At 36.8% G+C, this 19,640-nt stretch overlaps 2 protein-coding genes and 1 long non-coding RNA gene across 3 annotated transcripts; all 3 read left to right on the forward strand.

The window, feature by feature from the left end:
- The first annotated feature begins 887 nt into the window (after positions 1–887).
- Positions 888–3,503, forward strand: LOC114264028 (uncharacterized). The gene has a single exon (XM_028204619.2). It carries the CDS (start codon positions 1,775–1,777, stop codon positions 3,296–3,298), a length of 1,524 nt encoding a protein of 507 aa, XP_028060420.1. The 5' UTR covers positions 888–1,774; the 3' UTR covers positions 3,299–3,503.
- A 3,274-nt stretch (positions 3,504–6,777) lies between these two features.
- Positions 6,778–7,507, forward strand: LOC145801503 (uncharacterized). The gene is made up of 2 exons (XR_014343095.1): positions 6,778–7,108; positions 7,204–7,507. It is a non-coding gene; the product is annotated as an uncharacterized LOC145801503 (long non-coding RNA).
- An 8,722-nt stretch (positions 7,508–16,229) lies between these two features.
- Positions 16,230–17,159, forward strand: LOC145800404 (uncharacterized). The gene is made up of 2 exons (XM_082890074.1): positions 16,230–16,347; positions 16,831–17,159. The coding sequence occupies exons 1-2, from the start codon at positions 16,230–16,232 to the stop codon at positions 17,157–17,159; spliced, it is 447 nt and encodes a 148-aa protein (XP_082746200.1).
- The last annotated feature ends 2,481 nt before the right edge of the window (positions 17,160–19,640 follow it).

Consider the following 19,640-nt stretch of genomic DNA (forward strand, 5'->3'; position numbering starts at 1 on the left):
TTATACTTTTTAAATATATCAAGATTAAGTGGATCTAAAAAATAATTAAAAAAAATTGTTTAACAATTTTAAAAATTATTAAAAATATAAAAATATGAATTAAAAATTTAGAAAATTATTTTTAAAAATGCTACTCCCTCCGTCCCATAATATTAGTCCCTTATTCCATTTTTCATTGTCCCAAAATATTAGTCCCTCTTCAAAAATCAAGTACAAAAATAATATAAATTTTCCATTTTGCCCTTCTTTTAAATTCATAAATAATATAAAAAGTACAATTATGACATTGATATTCTCAAAAAAGTGTACTATCAAAGGGTAATTTTGGAAAATCAACTTTTTAAAAGTACAATAATTGTACTACCAAAAAAAGTTGAATTCCCCAAAAGGGACCATTATTTTGGGACGGAGGGAGTATTGTAAAAGTTAAAATGGTTGATTGATTTTTGTTGTGAGATGAAACAATTGATGTGATAGGTTGTTTAGGATGACCTAAATAAGTGTACTTTTTGTCTTTTTACGAAAAGATGTGCAAAAAAGTAGAGAGGTGATGTGATGGAAAAAAAATAAAAAAATAAAATATTTTTTAGTTACCAAACTTGACCTTAAATTTAAGGAAATTTGAAGAACTCACGAGGCTTATTATATGTCATGTTTCATGTCATGCTTTAATAATTTGAATCATAATTTTTTTTTTATCTTATTTATTTTTTAAAAAAAATATATGACCAAAAAAAAATAAATAATAAAAAGCACATACACAAACAATTATTAGCAGTGGAGTTGTTTTTACCCAACTTTATCATCGACATTATTATAGATAAAAAAATTTAGAAATAAAAAAAATAAAAAAAAAATTAAAATAAAGAGTTATGAGCACCTATCATATCATATTCATGAAAAGCACATACACGCAAACAATTATTAACAGTCACTGCCGCTACCAAGCGCTTCCAACGACGATGCTATACAGTGCAGGCTTCACCTTCCACAAAACACCTCTAAATTCCCCACAACCAAGGATTACCTAATCCAAAACCCTAATCTCTCTCTCTCTCTCTCTCTCTCTCTCTATGCCTCCTTTGACAAAGCTACTGTTAGGAAGAAAGTGAGAAGAAGAGTGTGTGAGTTAAAGAAGAAGAAGATGAGGATAGTTAAAACCACTGATTCTTCTCAAAATCCCAGTCTCTTTGGATTCATGGTTGTTGAAGCTTATCCCAAAAGGTATTCCTCCAAGATCCCCTCAGATTTGGTCCTCTTTTTAGGCCTTGGCTTCATAGATTGGTAAATTATATAGCTAATCAATATTTATTCAAACTCTCTCTTGTCTATCTATCTATCTATATAATAAAGACTAGATATTATATACCATATGGCTTTGATTCATCACTGTTTCTCAGCTGTCTTTGGAGGAGGGTATAAGCAGATTCTTGGGTTAGGGTTAGATATAATCTTTATTTAGCTTTTCTTGTTAATCTCTTCCATCTTTCTCTCTATATAGTCAGAGATTGTAGAGATTTACAAATCTCTTGATTTTATAGTCATATCTGATTATTTGGGTTTTTGAAATTATATTATTTTTATTGGTTTTGATGTGGGTTTGTTATGGGAAATGGTATAAATAAGATGAATAAACCTAGGATCTTGATGGAGGTGGGGGGGTTTTGTGGGGATTGATTTCGTTGGTAGTGGTTATACAAGGTTGTTAATTTTGTTGAATTGATTCTTGGGATGAAATTTCCAAACCACTAGTGAATTTGCCCTAAAAGACCAAATGAGATCAATTGAAATGGGAGATTCACTTATCAAATCTCTGTCAATGGAGAATCATCGCCCATCCACCCTTTTGTCCATGGATTCAAGTACCTCTTCATCGCACGATGAGTTGGATCTTGAGATGAATCACCAAGGTGCTCTTACCCGTCCCCCCGATATCAATTTACCCCTTTCAGTAGAGCGCAGCCCACCTCCACAACTGTGGTGCTCAGACCAGTGTGATATGCTTGATGTTGGGCTTGCTCCCCAAGTCTACGAGACCGAGAGCTTTCTCAGTGTCCCCAAGGTTGGACGGAAATGCATAAAACGGACAGATAGCATCTGGGGTGCATGGTTTTTCTTCAGTTTTTACTTCAAGCCCGTTTTGAATGAGAAATCCAAGGCAAAGATTGTACGTGATAGTAATGGAGTTTCGGGTTTTGATAAATCTGATCTCCATCTTGATATTTTCATGGTTCAGCATGATATGGAGAATATGTATATGTGGGTTTTCAAGGAAAGGCCTGAGAATGCGTTGGGTAAGATGCAGTTAAGGAGTTACATGAATGGTCATTCTCGTCAAGGAGATCGTCCCTTTCCATTTAGTGTTGATAGGGGTTTCGTTCGATCTCATAGGATGCAAAGAAAGCATTACAGGGGACTCTCTAATCCACAGTGTGTTCATGGGATTGAAGTTGTTTCCTCCCCAAATCTCATGGGTCTTGATGAAGATGAGCGGAAAAGGTGGAAGGAACTCACAGGGAGGGATTTCAATTTCACAATCCCACATGAAGCTAGTGATTTCAGTTCATGGAGGAATATCCCAAGCACCGAATTTGAAATTGAGAGGCCACTTCCTCCGGTTAAGAGTAACCCAAATCTGAACCCTAAAAAATTGCTTAATGGGTCTGCTCTGAATTTGTCAACTCAGCTATCTAACCTCAGCAATGGCGATCAAGTAGACCTATCACCTGTCAGCAAGAGACGGAGGGACTTTTTCCCACACGGGAACGATGTTGAATGTTATTTGGCGGTTAATCCTCTTAATGATCGTGTTCCGGAGATGGAAATTAACCCGTATGGACCAAACTGGTTGAACGACTTTGGTGGGGTGATGAGGAATGTTTATGGGCCTGTTACAGCTGCGAAAACAATTTACGAAGATGAAGAGGGTTATTTGATCATCATAAGCTTGCCCTTTGTAGATCTTCAAAGGGTGAAAGTCTCTTGGCGAAACACCCTCACTCATGGGATCATTAAGGTATCTTGTCTGAGCACTTCTCGCGTGCAATACATCAAGAGACATGACAGGACTTTCAAGATTACAGATCCATCGTCGGAGCACTGTCCTCCTGGTAGATTTGTTAGAGAGATCCCACTTTCAACTCGAATCCCGGAAGATGCCAATATAGAAGCATACTACGATGGACCGGGAACAGCACTAGAGATCATGGTGCCAAAACTCCGCGTGGGGCCAGAAGAACATGAGGTTCGTGTTTGCCTTCGCCCTCATCTGGGGAGCAATGATCTTATGTTGACCTAATAGTGAATCCTTTGAAACCTTATGCTATCAGTGGTGCTCCATTGTTGCTTTATAGTACCAAATAGTGTATTCTATGAAATAAAATGCTCTGTTTCACTTTTGCCATGTTGAATTTTGGGTCACTATTTGCAATGGTTTTGTTCCCATGCATTTGGTTGGCTTTTGTTTGTAATCACTTTTAGTAATATTTGATCTTGTGTTTGAATTGGCTGTTCCAATTAGTAGGCATACTATTCTCTAATTATGTTTGAAGCTTCTGCAAATTCTATGAAATTATATCTTCTTTTCATGGAAAACCTTGGATGATTTTCTTCTGGAAAGTATTTTTGCGGTGTAATTCTAGTTGTTTTGTTTTGCATGAACTATTGTTGAAACTAGTTCCGAAATCTCAGATTTGTTGGTCAAATCTCCATCCATTAGTTCATGGATGCTTTTGGGAAAGTTGGTCTGTTATAGCAATAGTTGTTTTATTTCATTTTCTTCTTCCAAACCAAGCCTTTTGGATGTAATGCACACTTGGAAAATGTATGTGATAGGTTGTGGATTCTTAGGGAGGCAACTACTAGTTACTCCCCCAATATAATTTTGGATTAATTACACTAGTTCCTATAGTTTGGAACTTGTATCATTTTGATCAATGACTTTTTAATTGTGACACATTTGATCCTAAATTTTGAATCTTATTTCAAAGAAGGACAATTGAAAATGTCATTAGATTTTTTAAGGGTAAAATCGTCAATTTGATAAAATATAAATTAATTTGACAAAAATAAATGTCAAAAAAATATTTTAAATTTTTTTAAAAATATTTTTATCCACCAATTATAAAATTATGTAAAATTAATAAAAATTACATGATTAATTTTTTAAAATTAATTTTACATGATCATGATCTAAAAACATAATAAAAATTAATTTGGAAAAAAAATAAATAAATGTCTAAAAGATTTATCAATTTTACATAATTTTATTTTTAGTGAGTAGAAATAATTTTTAAAAATTTAAAAATATTTGTTTGACATTTATTTTTGTCAAATTAGTTTATATTTTATCAAATTGACAATTTTACCCTTGAAAAATCTAATGATATCTTTAATTGTCCTTATTTGGAACAATATTCAAAATTTAGGATCAAATGTGTCACAATTGAAAAGTCAGGGATCAAAGTGACACAAACTTTAAATTATAGGGACTATTTGTGTAATTTGTCCTATAATTTTTTATACTAGGAAGCAAATGTTGACAAGGGTTTTTAAGGCATTGTTTAATATCAAAATAAGAGTGAAAAGTGGAGTTTTTTAAATAAACCCCCGTCATTTTTTTAATTAAAATTTTCAAATTTAATTTTTTTTCAACTTGTTTCCGATAACCAAGTTGAATTTGAATTGTGTTTTTATTACACAAACTTTGAATTTAAAGTCTTTCAATACATAATTTAAATAAATAAATAAATAAAAACCATCAAAAAACGTGAAATGACCCCAAAATAAGTTAAAAACAACTTCAGTTTGGTAAATTTGATATAAAACGGCATGGGTTTAGTAGTAAAAAAGAATACTGTGAAAAATTCACCCAAAAAATGTTTTCAAGTCAATAAAAATGGTTGTTTTTTTAGAATATTTTTCTAGGCTACTTAGCTTTTTAATTTTTTTTAGTAATTTTTTCAATTAATATATTTGATCTGTTGTTAAAAATATTACTTTTTGTAATAGAAAAAAATAGGAAAAATTATTATTTTTTAAATTCCAAAGTTTGACTTTTATGAAAAAATGAATTTTAAACTTTCAATTTTGTTAATTTAAATCTTTAACTTTTGATTGGTTATAAATTTAAATCATTTGATTATTTCGTTAAATAAAATTGATGAAAAAATAACATTTTTGTCATTAAATTGAATGAAAAAAAAAATATTTTAGACATTTTATGTATTCCTAACAAAAATAGACAAAATGATTTAGATTAAAAATAAATCAAAAAATTAAAATTAAAAATTCATAATTTATTTTGTTAAAATATTTAAATTCTGAATTTTTTTTTATAATTGTTTCAAAAAAGAAAATTAAGGTAACATTTCACTTTTTGATTTTTTTACATAAATTAACTATCTTTTGGTGTTGCCTAACAGTCTAAGGGTGTGTTTGTTTTGAAGGATTAGAGGGTGGGATTAGACTATTAGTCCTATCGGACTAATAGTCCATTGTTTGTTTCATTTTTTTTGCTCCGGACTAATAGTTCCCCCGGACTATTAGTCCCACAAATATGGGGTTATCCTATCCCATGGGGGGAGGTGGGACAGAAACCATGGGATTGGTATCCCATGGGATTATTTTGTGAAATGTCCATTTTACCCTCCATGCTATTACTTAGCAAACAATTAGAAAATGATAAAATAGTCTATTCAACGTTTATAAATTATTTTTTTAGCGTTGTTAATTTAAAATTATATATTAAATAAAAAATTTAAATTATAAATTAAATTTAATTAAAAATAATAAATTATAAATTATAAATTATGGCCTTATAAATTAAATTTTTTTAGTGTTGTTAATTTAAAATTATATATTAAATAAAAAATATAAATTATAAATTAAATTTATTTTAAAATAATAAATTATAAATTATGGGCTTATAAATTAAATTTTTTTGTGTTGTTGAAAATTTAATTTATATATTAAATAAAATTATTTTTTATTTTCGTTAATTTAAGATTATATATTAAATAAAAAATATAAATTATAAATTATAAATTTAATTTAATTTAATTGAAAATAATAAATTAAAATAATTAAAATATTGTGCAAAAAATAAAATAAAATAATTTTTTATTTAATCTAGTTAAAAATAATTAAAATATTAAAGCTATGTTTAATATTGCTATTACTTAGTAAGTAATTGAAAATGATAAAATAGTCATTTGAGCATTTATCCTTCTCCATAATATCCCAAACAAACATTGGATAACTAAAAATAGTCAAATCCAGACATTCAATCTCATGACTAAACAAACATAGGATACAAATTTAGTCCAACCAAATAGTCTCGGGATAATATATCTCAAGACTAATAGTCCGATGAATTATAATCCCCCTTTATCCAGTCCGTCCAAACAAACGCACCCTAAGGGTGCATCCAATGGTGTATCAAATATTTTACCAAATTTAAATAAAAATTTGAGTAAAAACTCTGTTTGATATCGCATACTCCAACAAAAGAATTTGACTTTTCATCAAATTACTAATCGGCCAGTCACTGCAAAAAAATCTCCCAACAAAGAGATGATTCTACGAAAAATGCTTGAGAGCATTAAAAAGAGAGCACTAGGGGAGCACTAATGATGTGGCAGTGGACTCCACCCACTTTCTATGCCTTATTTTTTTTTTTATTATTTCCAATATATTAATATTATTAATGATGTATTTTTTAATAGCCTAAATCATTGTTGTGATTCTACATAGCACTACTAGCTTCATCACCTTTGCAAGGTACAACCACCGTAACCAAGTACCACTACCTCTGGTTTTCGATAAAAAAAAAAAGAAAGTACCACTACCTCAACAATCTGAATCTGAATTCTACTAATCCTGCTTTGGTGTCCAAAACCCTCTTTCCTAATAATAATAATAATCATGGAATGGGAAGTGGGACATGTGTTTGGGTAGGAGTGGATTACCCAACACCAGAAGAGGAGGAGTCCATGCTTCCTTGCTTGAGACCCCTCTTCCGTGGGCTAGCAGGCTTTGCATCTTTTATGCCCTCCTAAAGGCTGGTTTGGCTGGATCTCCATCAAACCCAGTTGTCTGTCTGTCTCAGGTCTACTACAAGATAAACATTCCGTGGGCTGTATCCGTATTTTTTTGTGTATCTGACTATCCCTCTCTGTGATGGTTGTGTTTTTGTTGTTGTAGATTTGGAAGCGGGTTCTGACGATCTGGGTTTCTCTAAATGGATTGAAGAGATCCAAGCAACCAAGGTTTGCGGTTTCTTCAAATTTAATGGGGAAGGCCATGGAAGAGGAAGATTATCAGAAGATCAGCTTATGGAAGAGAAAGTTTATCATAACTTATGGGGGAATTGCAAACCAACTAAGTGGCCGGACGTCCGGTACGTCATCTGAGTGGTCGTTCGGTGCTCGAAAATAACGGTTTCAAACAGTGAAATGTTGAAATGTCCGCAATTTGATGAAATATTTTTTATATTTTCTATTTGAAACATATTTTGTAAAGGAAAAAGCTAGAGGTCCCAAATTTTCTACTAAATAAATGATCAAATGTCTCACATGGGTGTGGGGCTTACAAAATTGCGAACCCCACACCCATGTGAGACATTTGGTCATTTGTTTGGTAGAAAATTTGGTGTCCCTAGCATTACCCTTTTGTAAAACCGTTAGTAAGAAAAGAAGTTACTTTTCATCGAATTTGAATTTGGTGATGGGTTTGATCCACCGTTGAAGATCACCTAAGAACACTTGTTGACTAAATCTAGTACTCCCTCCGTTTCAAAATATTAATCATTTATTCTATTTTTTATTATCTCAAAATATTAGTCTATTTTTAAAAATTAAGGAAAAAATAATATTAATTTACTATTTTATCCTTGTTTTAAATTTATTAATAACATAAAAAGTACAATTATGACAATTGATATTTTAAAAAAAATATATTACCAAAGGATAATTTTAAAAAAATAATATTCTTAAAATATAATAATTGTACTATAAAAAAATTAAATTCTCTAAAAAAGATTACTCCCTCTGTCCCAAAATAATGGTCCCTTTTAGAGAATCTAACTTTTTTTGGTAGTACAATTATTGCACTTTAAGAAAGTTGATTTTCTAAAATTATCCTTTTGATAGTATATTTTTTTGAAATATCAATATCATAATTGTACTTTTTATATTGTTTATTAATTTAAAAGAATGACAAAATAGAAAATTTATATTATTTTTGTACTTGATTTTTTAAGAGATTAATATTTTGAGATAATAAAAAATAAAATAAATAATTAATATTTTAAAACAGAAAGAATATTATTTTAAGACGGAAGGAGTAGATGCGTTTTTAGGGGTAGGCAAGGCACCTCCTAAAGTTTGCTCCACCACATGAAATTTGAGAAAGAAGATTCATGAGGGTGACAAAATATTGATATGTCTATGTAAATAAAGCAAAAGGAATTCCTTTGATATGAACTTGTTCATATAACTTTTTCAAGGAGGGAGGGAGTGACTTATCTTATTATGATAATGGGACCACATGTCCACATCAATGGTGAACCAATGGTAGTGTGCCACTTTAGTAAATGGAGATTAATTGAACAAACTCTACAGTTACTATTAAAACAATTTTGGTGATTTTATTGTGGAGGCTGAGTCAAAAATGTGTGTCCTTTGTAAGTGTTAGTGGGTCTGATAAACGGGTGGTTGTGAAATTCATGATAATAAAATCAACACCAAGAAAGAAATTATATCACTTTATTTTTTTTATTTATGAATTTGTTGTTTAAAAAGAAAAAAATTTATATATATTGACACATCTGTAACTATAAAACCCCGTATAAATGTCCCTCTTTTAAGGTGGTTTGGAGGAGAGAAATTAATACATTTTTACAATGGAAATAATCAAAATGTATGAGTTTAAAAATAAAAGAGATAAATTAATCTTTATTAATAGTTAAAGCATTTTGGTGTAATTGGATTGCTTTGGAAAGTATTTAAGGGTTGTTTGGAGTGTCTTAAATAAGTATGTTTTTTGACTTTTTGAACTAAAAAGTTGAGAAAAAAAATGATAGATGTTTGGGTTAACTTTTCATCTTTTTACGAAAAAAATGTATAATAAAAAATTGTATAAATAAAGTGTATAGGGAAAGAAAGTTGAGTAGGTTGTACGGCTGCCCTGCTGGGGGCAGTGTGTCTTATACAGCAAATTATTGCCTTCTTCGGGGCAAAGTGTTTGGACAATGATGGTCTGTCCATGGGGGCTACCACGGGTCCCATTTTAATAATCTGAACCGTTTAATATGTACAACTCGTCGAGTATTATATGCCTGTAAAAAATCACGTTGATCGGATATTGATAACTATATGATCGGATTAGTTTTATTTTCAACAGTTAACTATCACACCATGCGTTTTGTTTATAGAAAACTAATTTAATCATATAGTTAACAATATTCGATCAATGTGATTTTTGACAAGCATATAGTACTCGACGATTTTTACATATTCACGGTTCGAATTATCAAAACAAAACCCTTAGTGGGCCCCCAAGGGCCCAATATTACCATCAAACTTTGTAGCTTTACATATGTAATTTTTTTTTTTTTGCCCAAAAAGTGTATGACTTGCCTTTCTGCTGGAACAGTACGATTGACAGTGTAATTCAAACTTTTGTATTATAAAAATGTATAAAATATTTTTTTAATATTTTTTATTTGTGAATAATAATGACTTTTTTATTTTTTGTATAATTTTTTTGACTTTTAAAATTTTTTGTAACTTGTCAAACCTGACTTAAATAACTTGACTTTTTTATTTATTACAAAAAAATATATAAAAAATAAAGAGATAATATTATCCAAATAAATTAAAAAATTAATAAACTAACTTATAAGGTTGGCGTCTTTTTATCTTTTTTATTTTTTTATTTTTATTTTTTTATTTTTTTTGGGCTAGCAAAAAGGTTGGTGTCTTGTTAACTGATATTTCTTGTGGTGTAACAATTAAAATTTGATTTGGCTTTCTGGTTTCTATTTTTTTTTTTTTCTTCTTCTTAGTTTGTCCTTTATTTTTACCTGGGAAATGTTAACCACCACCATCCATTGAGCACTAGTTAGGCCTTTTTGGGAAAACTAAAAAAAAAAAAAAAAAAAAGTTAAAAGTTAACTTTTAATTTTTTTTTTAATCATATCACCTCTAACATTTTTTATACGTTTTTTCAAAAAAAAAGTTTAAAACCCAATTTTTAATCAATTTCTCAAAACAACCTTAATGTTGATATGCATATAAAATGTATTGAAATATATGAAAAGTATGTACAAATATAAATTTTTTTAACATGTGCCTTAAAAAAGACTCTATATTCCGCATATGTAATAAAAAATGTATTATCTTTTTAATTCATATTAACACGTGTTCTAAGAGTACAAATACATTAACAAGACCTTAAGAATGTGTTTGGATCATTGATTTGTGTAGGAATTTGAAAAGGAAAAGAAAAAATGTAAATAAAAGATAAATGAAATATAATTACATTTCATACACTTTTTTTCTCTTCTAATTTTTTTTTTCAAATTCTTATCTAAATCCGTACTCCAAACACTGCCTAAAAATATAAAAAATGCATATTTTTTTAACATTATTAGTCATTAATGTGTGATCGTTAGCTAAAGTGTTCTTAACTTTAAAGCATATTGGAATAGTAATGGAAACCAACTAGTCTCAATGTGAAGTGGGTTGAATAATTGAGCTTTTGTTAATGGTTTAGGTGTTGAGACCTTTCAAATGATTATTGATATTGGAACTTGGAAGTAAAGAATGTCAAGATACATTCATGACGAAAAATCCATCCAAGGCCACTTTGAACCCATTTTTTTGTTAAGTTACTGTGCAACATCAAGAAGAGTCGAACTTAGGACATGTCGGAGTTTAGCATTAACCAAGAAGTATGTGAAATGGGTTATTTGTAGCAATTTTATTATGAAACGGTTGTGATTTTGGTATCAAAGTAACTAAAAGTAATCAATTGAAAATAAAACAAGCATATACTAAAACACAAACTATTTATTTGGTTCAACTTAGAGCCTTCGTCCACGAAAAAGATAACATATTCACAGAAAAGATAACAATTATTACTCATGCTTTCAAATTCAGTATATTAAAAAATATACCCAAACTCTTGTATAACCAACTCTATATAAAAGAAATTTGTTGTGTTTCTTTATGTATTCACTTTTTATGTTTTCTCTAAGATTTTTCGGTGTTTAAGTTGTATTGGATTTAAAAAATCAAGCCCATATTTATAGTTAAAACTTCATAGACTTACCTTGCAATTATAAAAAGTTGAGAGCCTTATTCATAAATACATATCAATGCGGCTAGACGGTACTACCCTCTAGTCTTCTAAATTCGTTTTGGCCATTTTTATGTTGTTCTGTACTCAAAACGACGTCGTTTTGGCCATTTGAGCCACTTTTGAGCCACAAAATTTGAGCTACGTAGCATTGTCGTTAACAAAGGAAAATGTCTCGTAACTCAAATTTTGTGGCTCAAATGGTCAAAACGACGTCGTTTTGGCCATTTTTATGTTGTTCTGTACTCAAAACGACGTCGTTTTGGCCATTTGAGCCACTTTTGAGCCACAAAATTTGAGGTACGTAGCATTGTCGTTAACAAAGGAAAATGTCTCGTAGCTCAAATTTTGTGGCTCAAATGGTCAAAACGACGTCGTTTTGGCCATTTGAGCCACTTTTGAGCCACAAAATTTGAGCTACGTAGCATTGTCGTTTAACAAATATTTACAAATTATTGATAAATTTTATAAGTATTAAAGTGTGAAATTATAAGCTTTTTCATAATTAATTTTTTTAAAAGTCACTGTACAGTAGTTTCCCTAAATGATTTCACGTTGTCAAATAGACAGACAAAATCCAACACATTATTATCACTGGGTTCATTCTCAGTGCCGTTTGGGGAACAAAATACAAAGTCATTTTTTGGACAAAATGTCTAAAAACGTAACAAATGTGGTTCGGGAAGTACCAAAAATGTTAGTGTAAAATTATAAATTAGGACCTATGAAAAAAAATAAAAAAATAAATTTCTTATGTTGGGTAAGGGTATTTTGGTCATTTTAATTTGATTTGACATCATAAATAAATATTAAACTAAAAAGCAAAAGGTTAGCTTTTTACTAACTATCCAAATCACTTTTCAAAAAGCTAAAAAGTTTGGTAAAAAGCCAAAAGTTAGCTTTTTACCAACTTCTCAAAACACCCCAAGCAATCATAAAAAAATGACTTTTACCCCTTCTATTTCGGATGAATAAACACACAATCTATGGATTTAAATGTCATGAAGGGTTGTTTTCTGTTGACATGGGTAAACCCATAAAAGCTACAGCCCACTATAAACAACCCAAGCCTATCACTTAGGCCCCAATACATAATCCAACTAATGAGGCCCAACATGGCTGGAACTCAACATGGCATTAAGAACCAATGATACTCAGACACGTGGCAGGTGAAGGACAAGCCACATAAATAGACAAAGATCCTGTAAAGTTATTACACTGCACATCAACCATTAATGAGGTCCCTTACAGCATTTATTGCGACAAGCCTTCCCCGTCGAGACAGAACGGCCTCACCATGAACAAGGCAAGGTAGAGCATAGACTTTCGGCCATGGCAACAGGTCGGAGGAGACAACGAAATGATTACCAGAGGATATAAGCAGATGTCGAAGACAAGAAGAAGGTTAAGCTTTCTATCTCTAATTTATTTCTACATTCTACTTCTCTTTCTAACTTGCTCGTCGGAGGGTTCGCTAAGGGACTCCCTGTTCCCCGTTGAACGCTTGTGCAGGTCTTCTGGTGGGCTTAGTCACTCGGACTCCGGTTTGGGAAGCGTGGATCAGTCCGACCCGTTCAGTTTGGAACCTGCAGTATCATCAGTTGGCGTCGTCTGTGAGAAACACTTTGGTTCCACGCGCCAGTTGTGCTCATTGTCGCCGGAGACCCTCTCCCTATAACCCCCTCCTACCACCTGTGAAGGTGGATGGTCACAACTAGATCCATGGCTTCTCACCCCAATGTCGCCGATCATCAAGCCGACCCTCCCAATCCAAATATTGCACCACAGTGTTTCACCGAGCTCACCAACAGCATTAACCGCCTGGCCGAGCAAAACTAAGCCCTGATTAATGCTCTATTCCGAAGAAACCTTCCTATGCCTCCTCTACCACCTCCAGATATCCCACCCAACCAAGAACGAGCCCCGAGCCATACTATCCAGCAGCCTAATCCACCCAACTTGGAAGGCTTGCAACCCTCTCCCCCAGGTATAAACCTACCACCCCGGGGCCCACTTCCATCGATCCTGACACCAACCCCTGAAGGAAAGACCAACAGCGTCCAGCCCCTGCTGTCTTCCGGTGGTAACAACATTCCTCTCTAGGACGCAGAACTCCGAGCCATGAAGCTCCAACTCCAAGGGGTCATGCAGAACATACAACATAAACCATCTACCACAACCAACTCCACATTTGTTGCCTCTATCAGGGACAAACCTCTACCTCCTAAGTTCAAAATGCCCACGATCGACTCTTTTGACGGTACAACGGATCTAGTCGATCACTTGGAGACTTACAGAACCTTCATGATCCTCCATGCATTCCCCGATAAAATCATGTGTTAGGCTTTCCCAGTGACACTCAAAGGGTCGGCTCGACTCTAGTTTAGTTAACTGCCAGCAGCCTCTGTCTCAACTTTCCAGCACCTCAGTGACTTCTTTCTCAGCCATTTCATTGGAGCCCAGTGCCAGCGGCGTCTGGCAACCCAGCTCCTCAACATCCGTCAGGCTGAGGGGGAGTCGTTGCGCAGCTTTGTCACCCGCTTCAACACCGAAGCCCTGCAAGTGGCGGAAAACGATAACAAGGTCATCTTCACGGCATTCATGGCCAGCCTACGATCATCTGATTTCCTTTTCTCCCTCTCAAAAAACCACTGACCTCCACGGCAACCCTTCTTTCCACAGCCCAAAAATACATGAACGCAGAAGATTCCCTATCCACTTGCCAAGACCCTACAGCTAAAAACCCGACTCCCAGAGAGAAGAGAAAGGACTTGGAAACTAGAAACACCCAGTACAATAACCAAACACCTCAATATATCAATCGACCCCCCCGAGCCGACCGGTCGACACTAGCCCGACCGCCCGGCCGGTTCGAACGATATACACCCCTCAACTCTCCCATGGAACAAGTCTTGAACCAGATTCAGCGAGATTATCCCCTCAAATGGCCCCAACCATCGCGGTCTCCTTCCAATCGGCGAGACCAGTCCAAATATTACCGTTTTCACCAGGACCACGATCATAATACTGAGGAGTGTGTTAACCTCAAAGATTAGGTCGAGGGCTTGATATGTCAGGGACGTCTCAATCGGTTCACAGAAACCTGCTCTCAGCAAAGGCAAAGGACCGAACCCATCAGAAACAATCGCCGGCGCACTCCTCCCCGGCAACCAGCACAACCTAACCCTGGCCATGATCGCCCTCCACAGAAATCCCGAGCACAAGGTAACCCTGCCCCCCTATCGGAGAAATCAGAGTCATAGCCGGTGGGCTTGCTTGTGGAGATCCATCCCGCTCGGCTCAGCGGGCAGAACTCAGAAAAATAAGACAGGGCTCAGACAAAGAAGTTGCCACATTGGACCACCCCCCCAAGGAGTGGATGGAGCCCATCACCTTTACGGAAGCCAACTGCACAGGCATCCGTTACCCCGATGACGACTCCCTGGTCATTTCTGCCCTCCTCTCCAATTATAAAGTCAGACGAGTCCTCATTGACAATGGCAGTTCTTCAGACATCATCTTCTTAAATGCCTTCCGCCAGCTCAAGATCTGGGAAGAAAGTCTGTCTCCTCTCCAAACCCCGTTGGTTGGTTTCACTGGAGACCGGGTGACCTCCATCTGCTCCATCGATCTTCCCATCACCATCAGCGAATACCCGCGGCAGACCACAAAGTTACTCACCTTCTTTGTTGTCGACTGCCCCTCTGCGCCCCAAATGCCTTCCAAGCTATCATATCCACTTTCCATCTTGCCATCAAGTTCCCCACCAATCTTGGAGTCGGCACAGTAAGGGGAGAGCAGACCGTGGCCAGAGAGTGTTATGTCGCCTCACTTAAAGAAGTCAAGCTTAAGGAGGCTATGATCATTGAAGGACTCGATGTCAGAGACGAGGACGAGCTGGTCAGAGGGGAACTAGTGGAAGAGCTCGTCGAGGTCCTCACCGATCCCACCAACCAGGGAAAAACTGCCAAGATCAGCAGCCAACTATCCTCTCAGGCCAAGGCCGACCTCACTGCCCTCCTGATTGAGCACAAAGATGTATTTGCCTGGACCCACTCCGACATGCCAGATATTGACCCCTCCTTCATCACCCACCGTCTAGCATTGAGCCCCATTTCTGACCCATCCACCAGAAGCAGCGCATCTTTCACCCAGAGCGCAATAACCTTATTGTTTCTGAAGTAGATAAGCTCCTTGAGGCACAGTTTATCACAAATGTGGACTACCCCAGATGGTTGTCGCATGTAGTTTTGGTTCGTAAAAACAATAGTAAATGGCAACTCTGTGTCGACTACTCCGATCTCAACTGAGCTTGCCTCAAAGACAGCTATCCTTTTCCTCGCATAGATCTGCTGGTTGACTCCACGGTCGGCCATCAAATGCTCAGTTTCATGGATGCCTTCTCTGGATACAACCAAATTCTGATGCACCCGTCTGACTAGGACCACACCTCCTTCATCACCGACCGGGGAACCTACCATTACCGTGCGATGCCTTTTGGGTTGAAAAATGCTGGAGCCACTTACCAACGGTTGGTCAATGCCGTCTTTCATCACCAGATAGGCCGGACCATCGAAGTATATGTCGATGACATGCTAGTCAAGAGCAAGCTCTCCACTGATCATCTGGCCGACATGCGAGAGACCTTCACCACCCTACGAAAGCATCAAATGAAGCTCAATCCGGAGAAATGCGCATTCGGTGTAGGATCTTTAAAGTTCTTGGGTTTCATGGTCAGTTAGCGAGGCATCGAAGCTAACCCCAAAAAGATCAAGGCCTTAATTGAAATGCAGTCACCAAGAACGATTAAGGAGGTTCAGAGGCTTACTGGCCGAGTTGCCGCCCTCAACCACTTCATTTCCCGCGCAATGGACAAATGCCTCCCCTTCTTCAAAGTTCTTCGACAAGCTTTTGAGTGGACGGCAGAATCTAAAGAGGCCTTTCAGCAGTTGAAGCAGTGCATGGCCAACCCCCCTACTTTCTCAGGTAATCACGGGTGAACCTCTTTTCCTCTACTTAGCCGTTTTAAACAGTGCAGTCAGTGCAGCACTCATCAGAGAAGACAGCTCTGTCCAACAACCGGTCTATTACATCAGTCGAGCTCTCAGGAGAGCAGAACAGAACTACCCTTTACTTGAAAAAATGGCCTTAGCCTTGGTCATAGCCTCAAGGCGACTCCGACCTTACTTCCAAGCCCACCCCATTGTCGTCCTCATTGACTAACTGTTGAAAAAAATAATACAACAGCTAGAGTCGTCTGGCCGACTTATGCAATGGTCAGTCGAGCTCAGCTAGTTTGACATCTCCTACAGACCTCGAACGGTGATCAAAGGGCAAGCTGTTGCTGACTTTATCTTGGAATTCACTAATCCCACTCCGACCACGGCCCCCGACCTCCGCAACCCCAGACTGAAGCAGAGGACCCCCACTCCTGGACCCTCAACGTCGATGGATCATCCCGCAAAAAAGGCAGTGGGGCCGGTCTTATCCTCACTGCCCCCGAGGGTGGTTACTTCAAATGTGCTCTTCGTTTCTTGTTCGACGCAAGCAACAATGAGGCTGAATATGCGGCATTGATAGTAGGTCTGCGCCTAGCTAGAGACATTGGTGTTAGCCATATCCAAGTATTCAGCGATTCCCAGCTCATTGTCGAACAAATCACGGGGAAATTTGATGCCAAGGAAGACACAATGCGGGCTTATAGGGATATTACACTCCTCCTTGCTCGCCTCTTCAACACTTTCCACATCAAGCATATCCCGCGGGCAGAAAACTCCAAGGTAGATAAGATGGCTTAATTAGCTTCTGCCGACCAGTCAGACCTCAGCCACGGTATCTGCCTTGAGTACCTGGCTCACCCCGCTATTTCTCCAAACCAGCAGCAAGTTCACTTCCTCCAAAACGAGCCTATTCCGTGGGCAACCGACATCTTTCTATTTCTGACAACGGGGGAACTACCAAACGACAAACAGCAGGTAGCCAAAGTCAGGACCCGGTCGTACAACTACATTCTTATCAGTGGTCTCTTGTACAAACGTGGTTTTTCACACCCATACCTGAGATGCCTCAACCCGACTCAGGCGACTTATGTGATGAAAGAAATCCATGAGGGTGTATGCGGCAATCATTCGGGTGCCAAATCACTAGCCCACAAAATACTCCGCACTGGTTACTTCTGGCCTACTCTCAACCAAGATCCCGCTGAATTCGTGCTTAAATGTGATAAGTGCCAACGCTTCGCCAACATCTCCCATGGTCCTCCTACAGAGTTGATCACACTTTGCAGCCCTTACCCATTCGCCAAATGGGGGATCGAACTAGTTGGCTCATTGCCCACCGGCCGAGGCCAAACCAAATTCGCAGTTGTCGCCATTGATTACTTCACTAAATGGGTGGAGGCGGAACCCCTTGCCACAATTACTGAGCGGAACACAACCAGATTCATCTGACAGTCGATCGTGTGCCGATTTGGCATCCCTCAAGCCATCGTCTCCGACAACGGCAAACAATTTGGCAATGCCAAATTCAAAAAATTCTATGCAAAACTTCAAATCCAACCATGTTTCTCTTCCCCAGGTCATCCCCAAGCCAATGGCCAAGTTGAGGATACCAACTGTTCTCTTCTGAAGATCATCAAAACCAAGTTGGAAGCTGCCAAGGGACTCTGGGTTGAGGAATTACCAAATGTACTCTGGGCGTACCGTACTACAGCCCGAACCTCCACTGGGAAGACTCCCTTTCACTTAACATACGGTGCTGAGGCAGTCATCCCAATGGAAATCGGTCTGCCTACCCCGAGGGTTCTACACCAAAATCTAAAACTCACTGAGGAGCTGCATCGAGCCAACCTGGACCTAATTGAAGAACTCCGAGAGACCACTGCTGGCCGACGAGCCTTATACCAACAAAAAATGAGAACACACTACAACCGCAAAGTCTGCCCGAGGGAGTTCTCCATTGGGGACCTTGTTTTTTGGGAAGCAACTCTCGTTACCAAAAATTCGGCTGAGGGTAAGCTGGCAACCAAGTGGGAGGGACCTTATGTCGTTAAAGCCAGACCTCGTCCAGGTACTTACCGACTTCAGGGCATGGAAGGCCGAGACCTCCCCCATCCCTGGAACGCCAAGCATTTGAAGCGTTATTTTTAATAAAAGTTGTATTTTTGTATTAATCAATTGTTGTATGTTCTTTTTGCAATCTACGCACTTGAATGCTCTCATTCTCTTTTCATATGGTGCAAAATTTATGATCAAATGGGCTACACTTTGTATGACAACAAGCTTATATCTCAGTTATCTGTATGGTATCCCAATAACGCTTTGATTGCAGCCTAAGCCAGATTGAGCATGAAGAGCTCAGCCAGACTGAGTTACTTAAAGCCTTAGCCAAACTGAGATTACTTAAAACCTCAGCCAGACTGAGCGTGAAAAGCCTCAGCCAGACTGAGCGTGAAAAGCTTCAGCCAGACTGAGCATAAAAAGCCTCAGCCAGACTGAGCACAAAGAGCTCAGCCAGACTGAGTTACTTAAAGCCTCAGCCAAATTGAGCACAAAGAGCTCAGCCAGACTGAGTTAACTGAAGACTCAGCCAGACCGCGTTAATCATGGCTCAACCCAAACTAAGCACGAATGAAGCGCTCGGCCAAGGCCACTATTGCAACTTCATGATTGTGGCATAGTTGCCATACTTAGTCAAATTCCAAGTCCACGCTTTTACGCCTCTTCACACTATTTACATTTTTTTTAACTTACATGTCCCAACACAACCTATCGTTTATCAACAACATGATTTAAAACCTCACATTTTAGGGCCTTTGCAGTTCAACATTTTCCAAGTCAGATTGGCTCCCTAAGGGGTCATGATTCGTAACTTCACATTTTTAACATTCTCACATTTTAAACTTCACTCTGCATTGAGGTTTTCTTACATTTTAAACTTCACTCTGCATTGAGATTTTTTTACATTTTAAACTTCACTCTGCGTTGAGGTTTTCTTGCATTTTAAACTTCACAATAATTCATATACAAGCCCTGTGTAAGTCACCATATTCATTCTTTGCAGATCCTCAAACAATACAGACAATAGCATAAAAACACAAACACAACTCATAATTTTATTCATTCACAAACTTATACATAAGTTTATTATAGAAATTCTAAAAAAAAAAAAAACAAACAAACAAACAACAATCAAAACTTTGAGTACAAATTTTGTTCATACAAATCACTCATCTTCACTTGAGACGAGGTTTTCTTCTTCAACACCCTCATCTAAGGGGG

Source organism: Camellia sinensis, chromosome 10 (genome assembly GCF_055761805.1).
Source record: "Camellia sinensis isolate YWXY chromosome 10, ASM5576180v1, whole genome shotgun sequence".
Lineage (NCBI taxonomy): Eukaryota > Viridiplantae > Streptophyta > Magnoliopsida > Ericales > Theaceae > Camellia > Camellia sinensis.